We start from the raw sequence: 20,037 nt of genomic DNA, 5'->3' as shown, positions 1-20,037 counted from the left end.
TACTATCAGGGATTGTAGCTGGTTCAAAAAGGTATGGCTGAATTTTATTTCACCTAATAAATGGTATGCTTTTCTGGCACTGCCTCTACATTCATGGTTGAGCACTAACTTGGGGGAAAAATCATGCATGGTAGGAGGGATGAAGGGGAATATTCTGTTTGGGCTTGTCTGTTGGTTCATTTGGAAAGAGAGAAACAGATTTCTGTTTGAAAACATTGTTCCTAAGGTGGGTGAGACTGGGAGGTTAGCTTATTCGTATTTTTCAAATTTTATAGAAGCTGGTGTTTTGTATAAAAAGGCTGGCTTGCAGCATGGTATAAGGCATGAGATTATGGTCCAGTGGCGCTCTCCCCCGGTGGGTTGGATTAAAGTGAACACGGATGGCTCTTCCAAGAAGGGAAGTACACAAAGTGGATGCGGTGGCGTTTTACGAGATCATGATGGAAATTGGCTGCATGGTTTTGCAAGGAATCTGGGTTATTGCTCCTCTGTGAAACCTGAGATTTGGGGAATATATTTGGGACTTCAACTAGCCTGGGACCTTGGCTATAGGAGAGTTATACTGGAGGGTGATTCACAAACAGCTCTAAACATGATTAGAGAAGGAGTGGCAGACTCTCACCCTCTAGTTGGGTTGGTGAAGAAGGTCATTCTGTTGAAGAACCTTGACTGGCAGTTAGAACTCGTGCACACCTTTAGAGAAGCCAATAGGGTTGCTGACTGGATGGCCAATTTTGCAACATCTCAAGGATGGGAGACTGTCTTTTTGGCTAATCCTCCTGAGGATAGTCTTAGTTTATTGAGTAGTGATGTTATAGGAGTAGCTTGTCCTCGCCTAGTTAGAGGCGTGTAATTTTGTTTTATAATTCCTTTGTTTCCAAAAAAAATAAAATAAAAGGAACCCAAGTGGGGCAGCTGAGTTAGTTGCAGATAGGGTGTAAATAGGTTAGGCTTTTGTTTAAATAGCCTAGGCCTGTGTAAAATACCTTAGGCTAGAACTGGCTTGTTTGATTTGTGTAGACCTAAATTAAAAGCCTAGCCTGACCTACATTTAAAAAATAAAAACCTTGGCTTAGGGTTTTTAATCTGTTTAAATTTATTAAACATTTAATAATTAAATAATATCACTTTATTATTAAAAATTATTAAAATAATAATTTTATTTGTTTTATTTAAAAGAAATAATATGATATAAGTCGACCTCTAGACTTATAAAAGCTTAACATGTAAAAAAAAGCTTACGACTTACTTTTTAAATAGATTTTTTTAAAAGTTTAAGCCTGTGACTATATGTAATCGGCTAAGCCTGACCTGATATAGGCGAAGTCGTAGGCTGGCTTAGCCCGTTTACATCCCTAGTTGCAGGAGGACCGAACAAGGTGAGGACAAGAACTATGTTTAGAGTCTCACCAAATGTCACATTGGGGAGGGATAAGAAATACCGTAATTCCAGACCACGTTCCCAAATTTCGGATATTAGTCTTGTACTCGGTTCAAAAACTTGAATCTATAGGAACACTGAGAATATCTGATTTGCCTAAAAAAAAAAATAATTAGGATCCATTACAAAAAAAAAAATTTATAACATTATAACAAAGGGGCTAAAACCTATATAAAATGGAACATATTCTCATGTGTAAAATTTGACTATATCTCCCTCCTTTTCCAATTATTTCTAGAGAAGCGAGTCTCATAATCTGAGCATGAGTTTCCTCCAACGCCTCCACCTTCACCGCCCCACAAAAACCACTGTTTGCAAAATGCGTTTTGGTCCCTTTTCTTCTTCATCTTCTTCCCCTTCAAAGGAACCACCTTATTCCCATTCCGAAATAACAACTCTAACGGACTCAGACCTAACCAAGATCAACCACCTCATCCCTCGCCTCTGCGACTCTAACCAACTCCCCACGGCGCTGCGCCTCTTCACCGCCGCCCTCCTCGCAAACCCTCCGCTCCAATCCCTCCCTCTCTCCGCCGTGGTCCACTCCCTCACCTCCCAGCACGACCTCACCCAACCCATGTCACTCCTCACACACCTCAACCACACTCCTCACTCCCACCACTACATCCCACCCATCACCCTCTCCCTCCTCTCTTCCTACATCCGACTGCGCAAGTGCAACCACGCGCTCAAGGTCTTCCGCTGGTTGCAGCGGCCCGACACCCCGTGCTCCCCCGATGAGACCGTGTACGAGGTTCTCATCCAAGGCCTTTGCATCAACGGGCTCGTTCTCGAAGCCTTGAAGGCCTTCAGGGACATGATGGGTGGTTCCAAGTTCGCACCTTGCTGCGATTCCAAGGAGTGGGTTTATCGCGGGTTGTTGATGGAGGCAAGGGTGAATGAGGCCATGGAGTTTTATTCTGCTCTTTCGGGTTTTGAACGTGACGGTGAGGGTGGTAGAGAAAGGGTTTTGGTGGTGTTGGAGCGTTTGATTGCTGAATGGACAGAGTAGAAGCCAGGTAATGTTGTTGCTAATGTTTTGTTTTTGTGATTTTTTATTATTATTTTTTTAGATATTCCAGTTTGCTTCCGATTAATGTCACCAATTGAGCTAGCTGTTTTGTGATTCTTTGTTTGATTTGAATGATCTTTATTCATTTATTTAATAATTCATTGCTTGAGTAAAACAAAGTTGGTAGAAGGAATTGGAATTTGGAAATGAATGAATAAGAAGATACAAACATATTAGTTCACAAGTTACCAGAATTGTGGCCTTATGCACTATATTACGCAACATTTGGTTTCTTACTCTCTGTTACCGAAGCAGCTCAGCAGAAGTAACAAGGAACTCATAAACATGATCATGACACAATTAAACTATTACCAAACTGAAATTGTCTAAACTTTGATACCTGTGTTCTTAGAATTGCACAACTCAGGAGACATCAAAAGCACACCAGAAATGCCCACCTGGACCCGAAGGACAACCTTAATTCGGCATAGTTTGTGGTAGAATTAAGCCCCACTTCAACCAAAAGCATAGCCAAAACAGCATTGGAATTGACATCTGGACAGAAAGAGCGTGATCCATGGATCCAAGCCTCTGAAACATGCAAACCAGCCTCACAAAAGTTGGGAGAGGAACATTGATCTTCTCTAGAAATTTGTTTATTTAGTTATCTGTCTATGATATATATTCTTCCAAGACACTGCTTTTTTCTTGGCTAGTTTCTTTTAACATTCACTATATTATTTTGATTCGTGTTGAGTGAAATTAAGGCTGTTTCAAAGCATGTATATAGTTTTTAACACTTATTGTTAGAAATTCAAGTGTACAGGGTTTTGCCACCTTTTTTTTTTCTTTTTTTATTGTTAGAAATTCAAGTGTAATGATGAGTAATTAAGCCCTAAATTGTTTAGGAATGGATTAAGTGCGTCCTCCCTTCATTTCGGCTCCAATCATGCTTTCGAAGCAGTGGCATCTCATCTTCACCAGGCTTTGAAGTTTGTGGGAAATAAGAATGAGGTAGTAACATGATAGATAGAGATCCACTCCAATATCAAGAAGTTACAGAGCACCAATAGTTGTTCGAATGAAACAGCTTGTAACATTGATGGTTGCCTTATGACCACTTCATTCACAGCATGAGCAAGGTTGTAATACTTATTGGTAGATGAAAGGTCTCTAGGAGCATTCATCTCCGTTCTTATGGAACAAAGCTTGTGTTGCTAATATATTATGCAACCGTATAGAGGATTAAAACAAATCAACAATACAGGGAAATAATACTGATACAAGGAATTGTTAACAGAAAAGTTATAACGAAACAAGGGAAGAAAATGATAGAGTAGAGTAATTAGAGAGGCTCTACTCTCTCCCAAATCCCAAGTCCCAAGTCCCTCAAACACTGCCCTTCCTGCCAATTCATAATTTACCAACTGAATTCTGTTTAACCTCTTCTGGAATATTCCTTGCTAACTCATCAAGGTTAAATGTTTCCCTCTAAGTATTTCCCTTTATTGCTTCCTATGATATACGCTCACATCAGGATTCCTATATTAATTGTAAGGGATAATTGGAGTTGTTACAATGACATTTTTTTCACGTAAAACTACAATCGTAAGAAAAATCTTCACTTTTTTTTTCTTCATAGAATAAACACATTTTTCCATTTTGGAAATTTGTCATCCCCTTATAATTGTCAATAGGATGAATACAATTTTTTTCTTGGGTGTAGGGATGAATACAATCTATTAAACCTATAAAATTCATTCATTCATCAAATTATAATTGAGGTAACTCTCATGGAAGTAACTCCCTTTTTTAGAGGTCGATTTATCAATTAATTGACTAATCTAATCGAGCTAGCTAGAATTAGTAGGGCAACAAAAATTTTCCTATCAAGATTTTAACACAAAAAGCATACGTATAACTCGAACTCAAGACTACTGGTTAACTGGACACCTCTTTACTTGGTATTATCAAACTCAATCTATAAAAGGGATAAACTCCTACTTGTAAGACACTCTTAGATCAGTTTAAGAACTTACTTAAATAATTATTGTTTGAGCATAAGAGTTTATTATATAGATTTCTCCACATTTTCACCATTATCATCATGGTCAAATCTAAAGTAAAATTGCAAAACATTACCAAAAATAAGAAAAATCCTTAAGATAAATTTTAGAAAGAGGTATGAAAAAAAATAATCTCATATTATGCATTTATTAACATATTCTAAAAATGATTATTAGTGGCAGACTTAGGAATTTTATGTAAGGGACAGAATCATATGTATTATAAACACATGGACTAACTGAACCCAACCAATGTAAGGGACATAATCATATGTATTATAAACACATGGACTAACTGAGCCCAACCACTGGTTTTGGGGTCGAGCCCTGAGTACGCAATTATGTTAAAAGCAGTGTTAATAAAATCGGACTGACCTGGGAATCGATAAACTGGTCATATAACCGGTCCAGTTGAGGCAATGGACCGGTCATGCATCAGAACCGGTGCGACCCAGCCGGTTTTCATGAAAACCGGTGACCCGGTCCCAAAAAAAAAATTCCAAAATTATTTAAAAAAAAAATTATAATGGACATATTTGAATATGTTTTTGCTTATTGACTTACATAAGTTATGTACCTATAACACTAATATTATCTCAATTATGCACTATGTAGAGAATTTTGATTTGATTTATAATTAGAGATATTGTTTTCTAAACCTAAAGCCTCGTATCATGATTATTATATTTTTGTTTGATTCTTTATTGAATAATAATATGTGATTTATTATTTTTTATATTAAAATATTTGAAATTTTTATCATTTTATTAAGATATTTGAGTATGTTTATAATTTTTTAATATAAATTCATATAATTAACGGGTCATTCGGTTGAACTAGTGACCCACTAGTTGAATCAGTGACCCAGTATCTTGACCGGGTCAATGACCGGGCCGATTTTAATAACATTGGTTAAAAGTATGTCAGGGAGAGTTTTCTCATCTTCGTAATCCTACCAGCTCGAATTCAGATTTAATTGGCATCCGTTAGCGATCGAATACCGAATGATTTATCCCAAGAAGGGACAGGATATTGTGACAACCAAATAAAGTTACAACCAATGTTACTACCAATCAATCTCACCGTTAGATTGGTAGTGGCGATCCCACGGTCCTCATTGGTCTCTTAAATAGCCCCTCTATATTCGTTTCTCTCTCCCCTTTCTCTCTCTTCCCTTCTCTCTCTTCCCTTCTCTCTCTTCCCTTCTCTCTCATTATACACTTTGCCACCGCCGCCGCTGCCCATATCCTCTGTCCCGACGGTGCCGCCGGCCTCCGTCGCAGCCTCTGTCCCGACGGCGCCGCCTGCCTCTGTCGTGCCGCCGCCGCTGCATCCCGCGGAGAGCTTCGCCAAATACACGAGCTAGGGTTCGATTTTTACCAGATTCGATTTTTTGAGCAGATCAATTATCGCGGTTTTGGAAGTCCAATTAATATTTGAATACAGATGGTGAATCTTTATTTACCAGCGAAGAACAGTTTGGTTTCTCATTTTATCTTCTTGATCTGCCTGATTTAATTCATATGTGATCGGTGTACGGAGGGTAACTGGATTCTGTTCTGTAAAAGTTAATAGTGTGAGTTTTTCAGGATTCCTATTGCATATCCTCTTTAATCCATTGTCACGTTTTTAGGTTTCACTGTCATAAACTCGTACTCTGTTCAACTTTACCTTAATGTTTTCTTGAATCCTAATTTTTTTCTGTACCCCATGATCTTCGGATGGATGCTATTATATTCTTATGGTTGATTCTAATAACATGCTTAATCTGCCAGGAGGAGTCCCATATCAATTGCTGCAGCAGTTATATACATCATAACTCAGCTTTCAGAAGATAAAAAACCTCTCAAAGGTCTGTGCCAATTATTAGAGGGAAACATGAAGGCGTGGAATACAAACATATTAGTTGGTTTAATTGTTTGTGAAAATTGTCTCTCTAATTTCTTAGTTGTTGATGTGGTGAATTTAAATTTGGAATTTAAAATGATTTCAAATAGGTTTCTAGAGAAACATTCATATGTATGCAGCTATTCTTTATTATAAGAGTTAACTGCTATGCTGTTGTAAATATGTATCTGACCCATTGTGTTGGTGCAGATATATCGGTTGCCACTGGAGTTGCAGAAGGAACCATTAGGAACTCGTACAAGGATCTTTATCCCCATGTTTCAAAAATAATACCAACCTGGTATGCAAAGGAAGAGGATTTGAAAAACCTTTGCAGCCCTTGTAGTTAACTGCACCATTCATTTTATTTTATTTTTCTTTTTGGCATTTTTCTTATAGTTAACTGCACCATTCATTTTGGTTCACCCTCCCAATTTGAGTTTCTAGGGAAGAGGCACCATTCAGAGATAAAATTTACTCGACCTTGATGAAAGTACAGCTTATTTTGTACAAGAGTTGAATTTATCAATGCGTCTATTGTTAAAAGGGGTAAGTTGAATTTATCAAAAGTAAAACTTTCATTAATTATCAAGAGTTAGAATTACCAGATTCGATTTTTTGAGCAGATCAATTATCGCGGTTTTGTAAGTCCAATTCTGCTAAAAAGGGTTTTGTAATTGAACCCGAAAAGCTTAATTGTGATAAGTAATTAACTTAATTTCTGTTTGCCAACTTTTAAATCTTTAGTTTCATTCTCAAAGATGCTTGAATCATAACAGACTTATAGCATCTCCAGATAGAAATAAGCTCTAAAATTTTTATTAACAATTTTACTATAGCATCAAACGCATTTCAACTCGTTGATGCTCGTCAACTAGTTTATATAGGACTTCTAATTACATACAATAATACAATACGTCTTATACCAACTAAAAGAAATAACAAATTAAATAATAATCATGTAACAAATGTAATGTAACCCAAAATAAATAAAAAAACTAAAGTCAATATAATTTTTTCTCTCTACATGTACGCTTATTATGTCCCCGTTTCTTGCAATTTCCACAAATATTAGTATTCTTTGATGCTTCTTCAATCCCACTATGAATTCTATGTCCCTGTGAGATATTGTGTGACTCCCTTTTTCGACCTTTCGTTTGTGAAATATTGAGATCATTCAATCTCATCATAGATGACTCTTCAGTTTGAGAACTCAAGTAATGTGAATCAAAATCCTCAAGACCAATAATACTATCATCAGGTGTTGGAAATTTTCCTAAAGATTCAGTGAGAGAATCAAGACCATCACAAGCGAATTTAGCTGCTTCATTGGACCTATCTGCAAGCTTAATAAGTTTCGAAACTCTATGGCGTATTTCAAAGCCGCAAAGGAGTCCTTCTCCATCAAAATTACAAATGTCCTTATTGGTACTAATTATATCATTTCCTTCCTTGCTCCAGCATCGCAAAATCATATGTTCAGGGATCTGCTCAACATTTTCAACCGAAAAAATAGCAATAATATGCTCACATGGGATTCCCACGAACTCAAAATATTGACAAGAACATCTAGTTTCTCTATTTTCCAACTTCATCTTCACAGTTGCAGAATAATCCTTCTCTTTCCTATTAAAAACTCGATAGGTAACCCACTCACCATCATTTCCAAGTTTCTCCATAGAGAGAGGAAAACTATGAGAAAGTACATCACTAAACTTTGTAAAAATTGCACGTGTGTAGACCTTAGCTGCATGCTCTTCCAATGGCATATTCAATGTTAAATGTCTTTCTTTATGCCTGGATTCAAAGTCTTGTTTTTTGAATGAATCATAACGAGCATCTACTGCTTGATTATATTTTTCTACAAACTCATTTAAGGTTGTGCCAGATGTAACAAAACCATCAAAGAATGAATTGATGCTTTCACTACGCTGAGTGGTGCTCATACCAGTAAAGAAAATGGATATGTTAAAGATTGGTATCCAAGACGATTTAATTGAATAAAGTGACTGCAACCACTCATTCTCATGAAGACCAAAGTTATCAAGAATACGTTGCCATTTGTCTTCAAAATCTTGAGTGCTCTTTTTTGTATGGATACAGATATTGAAATTACTCTTAAATGTGGCATGCTGCTGATAGACATGAGACAATTTTTCTGGAAACTTTTTTGTGATGTGCCACATACAAAATCGATGCTTACTTTTTGGGAAAACTTTGGATACTGCATTGGTAATTGACATGTCCTATAAATTCAATGACATATGTAAGAATACAATGATTAATATATGAAACAATGGAAAAAATGTACTTAAAATGATTATACCTGATTAGTAATTATGGCACCCGGATGTTTCCCATTCATTCCTCGAAGTCATTCCTTAAATAGCCACACAAAAGTATCTTCTGTTTCGTCTTTCAATAAAGCACATCCGAACAAGATTGATTGTAAATGATTATTGACACCGAGAAAAGGTCCAAATGGCATTGAATATTTATTAGTTCTGTATGTCGTGTCAAATGTGATGACATCACCAAATAGTAAGAACCGCACCGTTAATTAAGGAAATTAATCATTTAATTATGAGTTTAATGAGATAATTTCATAATTGACAGCAATTATTATTATGAGGCTCTAATAATTATAGTAAGTGAGTAATAATGCTAAAAGTCGCTTTTCTGACGAAAAGTGCAGATACTGGTTCTGCTAGTCGGTATAAATGCGTACCGAAAAAGTATCCTGGAAAATTATATTAAGTGCATGATAATTCCTAGAATAATATATAGGACTTGTAAAACGAGTTTCAAGTTAATATAATGAGAACTAGTGGTAGAAATTGATACTGGCTATGAAAAGCGCGTACCGGAAAGGTGCTCCGAAAAATATAAGAAAAATATGTTAATTCTTGTAAAATTGAGTAGGTTAAGAATCCTAAGTTTGGGATTAAAATGCTAAGCGTAGCTATTTTTGCTAATACAATGTGGTTTGAGTTAATGAGGCTATATATAGGACTTTTGCACAAAACCCTAGGTCATGTGTGATGTGCCTACGTGAGTTTTCTGGTCTTGTGTTGCTGCCACCCTCCATTCCACTGTTCCATTGCTTCCTCATCCTTTTGGTGTGCATTGTGACCTCTTCTCCTCCATTTCTCTTCACTAGATACCTTGTGTGAGTGGGAGAGATCCTTGTGAGTGTGAAAGGAGACCTTTTTTGGGTATACCAGCTGCTGTGTGAGGAGGTTTTATGCTGAGTTTTGTGTGTTTGGGTGGGTGAGGCCACCCTCATGGCATTTTTGGCTCCAAGGAGCTAACTTGGTGAAGAAAAGACCTTGCTTGATTTGTATTTTCGTGGCTCTTTTGTGTCTGAACCCTTAAGCCTTGTTGTAAGCTCCAAGGAGGAGCCTTGTTTCTGAATTTTCAGAGTTGAGGTATACCATGAGCTTAACCTTTGCCTTTTTTATGTCTAAGCTTGTTTAATCCATTAAAAAGAGGAACTTTAACCATTTGAGTAAAGGAATGTGTTTTTGAGTTCATAACATGTTGGTGGTTATCTGTTTACGGAGTCATTGGACTCCCAATCACTTTTGGATCCTTAAATTTGGCATTATGCAGAAGTTGGCTCGAATTTCTGCATCCTATTGGAGAGGTATTCGAATACTTTCCGTGTAGTATTCGAATACTTGTCCTTGGTAATCGAATACTCCTTGCAGGAGTATTGGAATACTTTTCTAGGAAGAAAAGTATTCGGATACCTGTGAAGAAGTATTCGAATACTGGAAGGTATTCGAATACAGTGAGGTTTGGTATTCAAATACTGAGGTATTCGGATACTGGGGGGAAAAGTATTCAGATACTTGTGAGTATTCGAATACTTTAGTGAAAGTAATCGAATACTTTCTGGAGAGCTGGAGTATTCGAATACTACTCGTGAAGTATTCGAATACTTCCTGCAGAAACAACATGTAATGAGTTAAAATGAGTAAGAAAGATGTAATCACTTGTGTAATCTGAGCTATGATTATTGATCATTAATTATGGTATGGGTAGATTGTGATTTTACTGTTTGTGGGCCTTGAGCTTGTGTGGACTCTTGGCATTGGATAGTTAGCTTGTAAGGTAAGCTTTCGTGTCCTCAGTTTAGCCATTGTGTAGTTTCACCATGCCCCAATGAGGGAATGGTTATATGCATGTTGTGCTACATGCTTTGATATATTTGGAATGCTGTTGAGCTTTATTTGTAATGGCTTTTAATATGCATTTGTTGTTGCATCTTGACGGTAAGCCTGAGTATGTGGCGTCGTACAAGACGGTGATCCGGGGTCGATGCAAGTAGCGTCTTGCACTATGTGTGGGTATTTGGCGTATATAAATCCTGCATTTCTCTGGCCAGTAGAATAGTATTGACGCACATCACATGATTATCTGCTGCATTGCACTGTTTTAGAAATGATATTGATGAACTGCTTTTGAACTTATATTTCACATGTAAGTGAGCTTGGGGTGGAAGATCCTTGAGAACCTCTTGCCTTACTGAGATTTCTTGTTTAGAGATCTCACCCCATGTTTAGGGAATGCTTATTTCAGGTTCAGGTAGTATGAGGATTGATGCCTCTGGCGGCAGGAGGCCAGAGCTTAGTTGATGTTTAGTGTTGTTCATATTATGCTGGCATGACTGGATTGGATGTTGTTTACGTTTTCTGTCATTTATGATTATTGAGTTGAGACTTATGTTGGGCTTTGTTGCCTTATTTGGGTGAGCATGAGAGTTGTCCATGCCACTATGTTGTTGATACTTTTGAGTTGAGTTGTATAAACTGCTAGTTGGTGCGGTCTACGTGTGGTAGTTCCGTGACTAGAGACATACTTATGTTAATTAATTGATGAGGTATTCCAGTTTGCTGTTTATTGCAATGTACATACAGGCGATGTTTTGAAAATGGTTAAGTAATCAAGTTGGTAATGGTTAATGACAGCATAATTTCTTAAAAAAAAGATATTCCGCAATTTTAATTAAGCGCAACTTAATACGATAACTTGATAACATTACTAGATATATATGGGGTGTTACATGCCACATACAAAATCGATGCTTACTTTTTGGGAAAACTTTGGATACTGCATTGGTAATTGACATGTCCTATAAATTCAATGACATATGTAAGAATACAATGATTAATATATGAAACAATGGAAAAAATGTACTTAAAATGATTATACCTGATTAGTAATTAAGGCACCCAGATGTTTCCCATTCATTCCTCGAAGTCATTCCTTAAATAGCCACACAAAAGTATCTTCTGTTTCGTCTTTCAATAAAGCACATCCGAACAAGATTGACTGTAAATGATTATTTACACCGACAAAAGGTCCAAATGGCATTGAATATTTATTAGTTCTATATGTCGTGTCAAATGTGATGACATCACCAAATAGCTTATAAGCTTGCCTGGACCTTGCATCAATCCAAAAAAAGCTTTCCATGCGATCTTCATCGTCACATTTAATGGAATAAAAGAATTTTGGATTTAATGATAGTTGCTTAACACAATAGTGTAACACAGCTTGTGCATCTCTTGTGTTATATATTCTTCTCCTCACATTTTTTAGATGATTATAACAATCTCAACTGTCAAATGATAACTCATCGCCTTTGAAGATGGTAGCTACTTTTCCTGTGGGCAAGCTTGCATCACTAAAGTGTTCAACCAATGATCTTGCAGCATCAGACATTTTTTTGTGTGATCTGAGATAATGAACACTCTTTGGAGTCACAAGACCATGATTATGGTTGTCGTTAAATTGTGTAATTCTCCACATTTTTGTGTTTTGACTTTTATAAGCACTTACACAAGCTTCACACCCAACGCGTAATGATGATGTATTCTTTAATTTGGTCTGACACACTTGAGCAATATCTTTATCATTTTTTGGTGGTGGATGACCCTGTCTAGCACAAACTAGCTTGAAGTAATTACCCCTCCTTGTTCGTATTCGGATTCTGAAACCTTTTACCTTGCCATATGATGTATACAAGTCCACTACATCCTTTTGTTCGAAAAATTCCATTCCAACCTCAATCAAAATATTAGAATTCTTTGTCAGTGTCAAGGGAATGACATTTGGAATGTTATCAGTTAAAGCATTCGATATGTCATATCCTAAATTAAGAGGCATCTCTTCTATAATTTCATCATCACTGAAGTTGATGTAATATATTGGATCATCATCCATATTCAATAAGTCATCACCCAATTCAAAATGTATGTCATTCCTAATTTCATCATTTAAGTTAATGTAGTCCGGATGCTCATCCATAATATACCTAAAAATTTAAAACCAATAAACATATAAATAACATTCAAATACTCTTAATCACAACAACAACAAAGAGGTATACCTACCGATTTTGATATATAGTTGTTTCGCCAGGGTAATTTCAGGATAATAAGCAGATTTTGTTTGCTTTGAGAGCACAAGATACCTCAAATTGATCCGCAAGAACTACACGAATGAAAGATAAAACAACTTTATGCTTTATGTCATGACAATATAATCCAAACAACAAGAAATCACTACAATATCAAATAAAACAACCAATCCATTCGATCATTTATATACATGCAACATCTAGGAGGTGGAAAAATAATAATCTTACTGTTACAGGTGGAAAGACAAACTAGTAGAGTTATTAATCATAAAACACCTAGATTCTCAAATATCAACAAGCCTAAAGTCCATACGAACACCAGAGTCAGAAATATTCTAAACATCAGTATGCTACACCCATTACCCACTCATATTAGCCAGAATTATATTTCAAGATTAACCACCAAAATTTCAAGGATAAAAAAATCATGGTACTAAGAAGATCAATAAAATGAATATAATTAACATAGCCACAAAAGGTTTTACTTTCTAAGTGAAATTCATATCATTTCAGATTAGATGCGAAGATCAGTAAAAAAATCAACCCCATGGTTTTTCTTTTTGTTTCAAATGTACATTAATTACAAATATTATGAATGAATATAAAATCTGTTGTTCCAACACATAGCTCCAAAATATTTTTGATATACCAAATTCAGGAGGACACGAAATTGAGTACTTTTTGTTTCTGCAAAGGCACAAGCAAAACAACTTACTGCAACCATTCTGAACATAATTGGCTGTCCTAATTTAGTGAATGACATGATAGTTGAAATTCACAGTGAAATAGCCTATAATCAAACTGCTTACATTGAACTCAAGTAAAAAATTGTGGGAAAGATAAATCTATAGCAAGATTGTGGCTCTCTTGATACATCATATTAACCAGCAAAATACATTAGACATAGTTCATGTAATTAGATTTTGAAGACTCATTAGAAATTCCAACTATTAAGCCAAAGAAAAAATTTCTTAGACCATAAACAACTAATCTTACTTCTTTTAAAAAGTTGAATCTGGTAAATCGAATCTCAAATCAATTAAAAAGTTGTAACAACACATAGCTATGTGCAGCTGCGGTTTTTGATTCGAAAGTTGATTATCTATTCTGTTTGATCAAACACTTTTATAACAACCATGTAAAATGATAAAAAGAATAATTGCTAATAATCATAATTGATGACAATCGCAATATAAATAATTTATAATTGTGTAAAATGAACACCGCAATAAAGGTTATAATTGTGTAAATCAAAAGAGATGTTCCGTTAGATAAAGGTTCACCATATGTATTCAAATATGAATGGAACTAGAACCGCGATAATTGATCTGCTCAAAAAATCGAACCTGGTAAAAATCGAACCCGGTAAAAATCGAACCCTAGCTCGTGTATTCGGCGAAGCTCTCCGCGGGATGCAGCGGAGGTGGCACGACGGAGGCAGGCGACGCCGTGGGGACAGAGGCCCTAGGCAGCGGCGGCGGCGGCAGAATGTATAGTGAAAGAGAGAAAGGAAGAGAGAGAGAGAGAAGGGGGAGAGAGAAACAAATACAGATGGGCTATTTAAGAGATCAATGAGGACCGTGGGATCACCACTACCAATCTAACAGTGAGATTGATTGGTAGTAACATTGGTTGTAACTTAATTTGGTTGCCACAGTATCCTATCCCTTAAAAGAAAAGGAATTTTTATGAGGGGGTGAAATCATATATATTTCAAAAGACTTGCATTATGAAACATGTATCAAAGTTGAAATTAGCGGAGAGGGCATATGCCCCACCCTAGCCCTTTTGGTATGCTCCTATGGTAAGTGATAACTGATAACCCATGAATTTGCTAAGTTTTGGATACAAAAAGGAGTTATAAAACTTCTAATATAAGCTTAAAGTCGTGATTTAATGAATCATTTGATAAAATTTGTAACATGTTAGGTTATTCGTGTTTAGATCTCTCTTTATAATTAAAATCATGTTGAATTTAATTAGATTTTGTATTGTCATATGTCTGGGACAAGATAGGGGATGAAATGAGTTTATTTGTTTTTTTTTTGAGGTCATATTTTCCAACTTTAAGAAAATTTCACGGTTTTGTCTTCCAAGCAAATTCTCATATTGAAGATGATGGATTCAAGGCTTTAAGGTCCACCTAAAAGTTATAAATCTTTCTCTTAATTCTTCAACAAGACCAAGATAATATTATTGGAACATTTGTAGTCCAAATTATGCTGTGCTTGCAACTAGGGGTGTTAACGAGCCAAGCCGAGCTTTGGTCTTAACGGGCCGAACATGTGTTCAAATGTGTCAGACTGACCTTATCCTGTTACCTGATACGAATATAATATCAGCCTGTGGCCTTGCTCATTTACAAAAAACAAAAGCCTGGTTTAGCCTGTTTTAAAAAAATAAGACAACAAAAATTTATCCAAACAAAATATACAACCAACAGCACTAGTAATTCCATAAATATTCATAAATTTAATGTATATCCAAATAACATAATATAAAATAAAATCTTTCAAAAGTATGTTTAATTAATAAAATGGGATGAAATGAATTGAGACGAGAGAGAGGACTGTCACAAGTAGTATAAAAAATAAAAAATAAAATAAAAAAATAATATATTAGGCAAGTCTGAGAGGCTCTAAGGCCGAGCTTTTGAATTGGAGCCTGAGGCCTTTTTATTAAATGAGCTTTAATATAAGTCTAAGCCTGGGTCCAACAATCAATTTTAGACATGTAAGCTCAGGCCTTCACGAGCCGAGCCAAAGGCCCCTGGCTCGTTTAGCACCCCTACTTGCAACCTAAAATAGATATTTGCTCTCGATTTTTGGTCGCCTAAAATAGGGCACTTAAGCGCTCGATCTAATAAGAATGTATATTTAACAACTTTTAGATATATTTTTTTATGCGAAGTTGATTATTTTAGGTGATTCCAAGGATTGAGAACTCAATCTTTAGGGGGCGTTTGGTATAGGAGAAATTTTTTTTAATCAGGTAAATGTAATTACTAGAAAAATGGTAGGAAAGTTTTAAAAAAGTTATTTGGTTGATCAAAATATCACTGTGAAAATTAAGTTAAATTATGTGAGTCTATGTTTGGTTGAAAGTAAAATATAAATGAAAAAATTGGTTTTAATGACGAAAATAACCTTTATTTAATTTTTTTTTTTGTGTGTAAATAAAGAGGGGCTAAGCCCCAGAAACAGAAAGAAATTACAAATCAGAAACTAACAAGCTAGACATATTTCTAGCATCAGCAACTATAAGTTCCATCAACTGAGGAGGAGGATCTTTAAAAATCTTGAAATGGAGATTATTAGTCTGCCCAGCTTTAGCTAACCAATGAGCACATTTGTTGTTTTCTCTCTTGGTATGAACAAGATGAATAGTCCAATCTGCTTTTAACCATAATCTCAATCTGCTAGTGACTTGAGAGTCCCTAGGATCTTCATGCTGCTCCTTTAACATCTGGATGGCTTGGCTAGAATCACATTCTAGCTCTATTCTTTTTAATCCTGTTCCCCAAAGCAGTTCCAAACCTTTCAGCAATCCCCATAATTCTGCATCAAGAGGATTGCAGTAACCTAAATTACAATAGAAGCTTCCCAAAAAGGATCCATTGTGATCTCTTAATATACCACCACAACTAGCTTTTTTCATGCCACTAGAAGAAGCTCCATCACAATTCAACTTAACCCACCCTTGCTTGGGGGCTGTCCAAACGCTATCGTTGGAATCACCAAGGCGCTGATAAATTCGGGCTTGCAGAATCTGTTGGACAAACATCCAAATTGAAGCCTGTGATTGCTCATCATGACAAAAATGATCTTCATGGATCTCCAAATTTCTCCACTTCCACAAAAACCAACAAGTAGTAAAGAAAATATCCCTCCAGTCCTTCACTTTATTGGAGGACCACATGTTATCGATATTTAAAGTCAACCAATCCTGCAAATTCGAATTCATAAAGGAATTGGGTATCGAACCTGTAAACCAAGATTGCCAAATTTTCCTAGCATGTCTACAATCACGAAGAACATGAATAATAGTTTCCTCATGATTTGGACAACTGGGACAGACATTTGAACCTCCGCTCCACTTACTGGTTCTGCTGCGCACTGAAAGTTTAGCAAGCAAAGTCATCCACATAAACACTTTCACTCGTTCTGGTCCATTCCACAACCAAACTTTTTTCCATAAGCTAGTGTGAACATCTGCTGGGAAGTTCATAAGATTACAGTAAGCGACCTTAACCAAAGAAGTTGAGTGATGATTATTGATCCAAACTAATCTATCCTCCATTCCTTGGAATAAGCCTGAGATGATTTGTTACTGCATCAGCCAAATCTGACTCCAGAAATTGATGAACAACTTCAAGACGGAAACCATCATCCACCATGTAATCTGCAATTGATTTCTGACTCTCCTCCCACGACACCTGATTGCTCGACAACTGCTGCAAATTTTCCTCCCATCCCAACCAGTTATCAGTCCAAAGCTTTACTTCAGAACCATCTGCTATTTCCCATCTAAGACCAGCAAGGAAATTACTCCAACATTTAGCAAGATCACGCCAAAGTTTAGAGTCATATGATTTTGCCTTTATACCTCTCCTTAAGTCTTGACCTCTACCATACTTGGCTACTAAAATCTTAACCCATAAATCATCTTTCTTAGTTAACACCTTCCACGCCAGTTTATGAATATAAGCTTCATTTTGGAGTCGAAGGTTAATTATTCCCAAACCACCTCTATCTTTGGGTTTATACATTTGATCCCAAGCTACTAAATGAGCCCGCCTTCTGCTATCCTGATCTCCCCAAATGAAAGCCCTTTGTATCTGCTCAATTTCATCACAAAACATTACTGGTAAAAGACCATTCTGCATATGGAAAGAAGGGATTGCAGCAATGACCGATTTCACCAAAGTAACTCGACCAGCAAAAGAAAGGCAATGGCTTTTCCAACCATCCAGTTTTGAAAGTATCCTATCCTTGATAGCTCCATAGTCTGCTTTAATATATCTTCCTTGTTTAACAATAGAGCCTAAATATCTGCCAATACTAGAAGTGCGCTTAAAGCCCATTCTGTTGACAATCCTTGTAGCAACTTGAGTATCAGTATTCGGGGAAAAATAAATCAAAGATTTATTTGCACTAACACTTTGCCCCGACATCTCACAAAAGAGATTAATACAATCCATAATCACCTTAGCTTGCTCCATATCTGCTTCCGCAAAGAGAATGCTATCATCTGCAAATAAAAGGTGGGATACACTCGGCCCTCTTCTGCAGACTGAATAGGCTTCCACGAACCCATAGTCACTTTTTCAGCGATCAAGTGGGAAAGCTTCTCAACACACAACACAAAAATATAAGGAGATATTGGATCCCCTTGACGAATTCCTCTCTGAGGAACTATGCAATCCGAAGCCACACCATTTATCAAGACCCTCGAACGATTAGAAGTTATAGAAGCCATTATAACACCAATCATCCAATCAGGAAACTGAACTTCAATAAGCACTTTATAGATAAAACTCCAACTGAGTTTATCATAAGCTTTTTCAAGGTCCAGTTTGATTGCCATTGTACCTTTCTTTCCTTTTACTCTCCCCATAGAATGAACCAGCTCCTTTGCTACTATAATATTATCCTGAAGCTGACGATTTGGCACGAAGCTAGCTTGGTAAGGAGAAACTAAATTCTCCATTGTAAGCTTAAGCCTATCCACAATGATCTTGCTCATACCCTTATAAATGACATTACACAAAGAAATAGGCCTGAATTGAGAAACATACATTGGCTTAGGAACTTTGGGGATCAAAGTGATCAGAGTACCGTTGACTTCCTCAATGCTGGAAGGGTTTTCTGCATAATACTTGATATCTCTCCAAATCTGTTCACCAATAAATTCCCAGTTCTTTTTGTAGAATGCCGCGGTATAGCCATCCTCCCCTGGAGCTTTCGAATCTTTCATAGAAAAGAAAGCTCGTCTGACTTCTTCTTTTGAAATTGGAGCATCTAAGTTAACAGCAGTCTCATCGTCCACCTTTGGCCAAAGAGTCTGGACCCAAGGACGATTATGGTTTTCTTCAGAAAATAGTTTAGAGAAGTAAGCATTTATTACCCGTGCAATGTTGTGATCTTCTCTAATCAAGTTTCCAGCATCATCTTTCAACTCCAAGATCTTGATCCTTCTACGTCTAACAATTGTTTTCGTATGATAGTACTTTGTATTCCTATCTCCTTGAGCTATCCAAGTAGCACGAGACTTTTCAAACCACAAAAGTTCCTCCTGTTCTAAAACTTGTTCAAGTTCACCCCTTATCTTGCCTTCAATCTTTTCCAAATGGCTTTTATTCTGCTCAGAAATTGCCCTCTGGATACCTTCAAGCCTACCAATCAACCTGTTCTTCTTATGATGGATATTACCAAACACATCTTTATTCCACTGCTTAATAAGAGGAGTGAAATCACGAAGACTATCAATTGTTCTTTGATCCTGACGCCAGTTTTCCTTGATGAAATTGTTAAAAAATTGATGATCCAACCAAAAAGAATGAAAACGGAAAGGGCGTTCCACCCCATCAACTTTGCTTGGCTCTAAGGTAATAAGGATAGGATTATGGTCACTGTTAATACGAGGAAGCACTCGAACCTGGCCTTCATGAAACATCAACCTCCATTCAGCATTGCTACAAGCTCGATCTAAACGTTTAAAGACTCTATCTAAATGAAGAAATCTTGGCCCTCGCCATGTAAATTTAGAACCTATTCCTTCAAGATCAATCATCTTTATATCAGTTAGAAGAGAAGCAAATTTATTACATCTGCTAGTATCAACTGGAGCACCACCACGTTTCTCACTTGGAAAGGAAATTTCATTAAAATCACCTGTAATTAGCCAAGGAACCGAGATATCTTCTGATAACTGAAGTAAATCATCCCAAAGTCTCTTCTGAATTTCTTCTCTAGGACTTGCATAGATAACAGTATAAAGAAAAGCTTGATGATCTGCCAATGTAACACGAACATGAATAAATTGATGGGTCTGTTTTAATGCTTGAACCTGACACCTATCATTATTCCATAGTAACCAAAGACCTCCCGTAAATCCATGAGCATCCTCCACTATTGAATTATTAAAACCCAGCTTTTTTATTATCTGTTTTGCTTTTGAACCACTTACTCGAGGTTCAAGAATA

At 36.5% G+C, this 20,037-nt stretch overlaps 2 protein-coding genes across 3 annotated transcripts; one reads left to right on the top strand and one right to left on the bottom strand.

The window, feature by feature from the left end:
* The first annotated feature begins 1,701 nt into the window (after window positions 1-1,701).
* LOC133295258 (uncharacterized) lies at window positions 1,702-3,587 on the top strand. 2 transcript variants are annotated; one of them, XM_061494058.1, is made up of 2 exons: window positions 1,702-2,460; window positions 3,362-3,587. In XM_061494058.1, exon 1 carries the CDS (start codon window positions 1,704-1,706, stop codon window positions 2,451-2,453), a length of 750 nt encoding a protein of 249 aa, XP_061350042.1. In that variant the 5' UTR covers window positions 1,702-1,703; the 3' UTR covers window positions 2,454-2,460; window positions 3,362-3,587. The 2 variants fall into 2 exon arrangements, with proteins under 2 accessions (XP_061350042.1, XP_061350041.1); XM_061494057.1 differs by lacking the exon at window positions 3,362-3,587 and adding an exon at window positions 2,866-3,230.
* Window positions 3,588-7,410: 3,823 nt separating this feature from the next.
* Window positions 7,411-8,352, bottom strand: LOC133295255 (protein FAR1-RELATED SEQUENCE 9-like). Its single transcript, XM_061494056.1, has one exon. The coding sequence runs from the start codon at window positions 8,350-8,352 to the stop codon at window positions 7,411-7,413; it is 942 nt and encodes a 313-aa protein (XP_061350040.1).
* Window positions 8,353-20,037: the final 11,685 nt, after the last annotated feature.

Source organism: Gastrolobium bilobum, unplaced genomic scaffold (genome assembly GCF_033153095.1).
Source record: "Gastrolobium bilobum isolate Gb01-03AN ecotype WA unplaced genomic scaffold, APGP_CSIRO_Gbil_v1 utg25989, whole genome shotgun sequence".
In the NCBI taxonomy this organism is placed as follows: domain Eukaryota; kingdom Viridiplantae; phylum Streptophyta; class Magnoliopsida; order Fabales; family Fabaceae; genus Gastrolobium; species Gastrolobium bilobum.
Note: the sequence above shows the minus strand (reverse complement) of the source record. Positions and strands in the feature narration are given on the sequence as shown.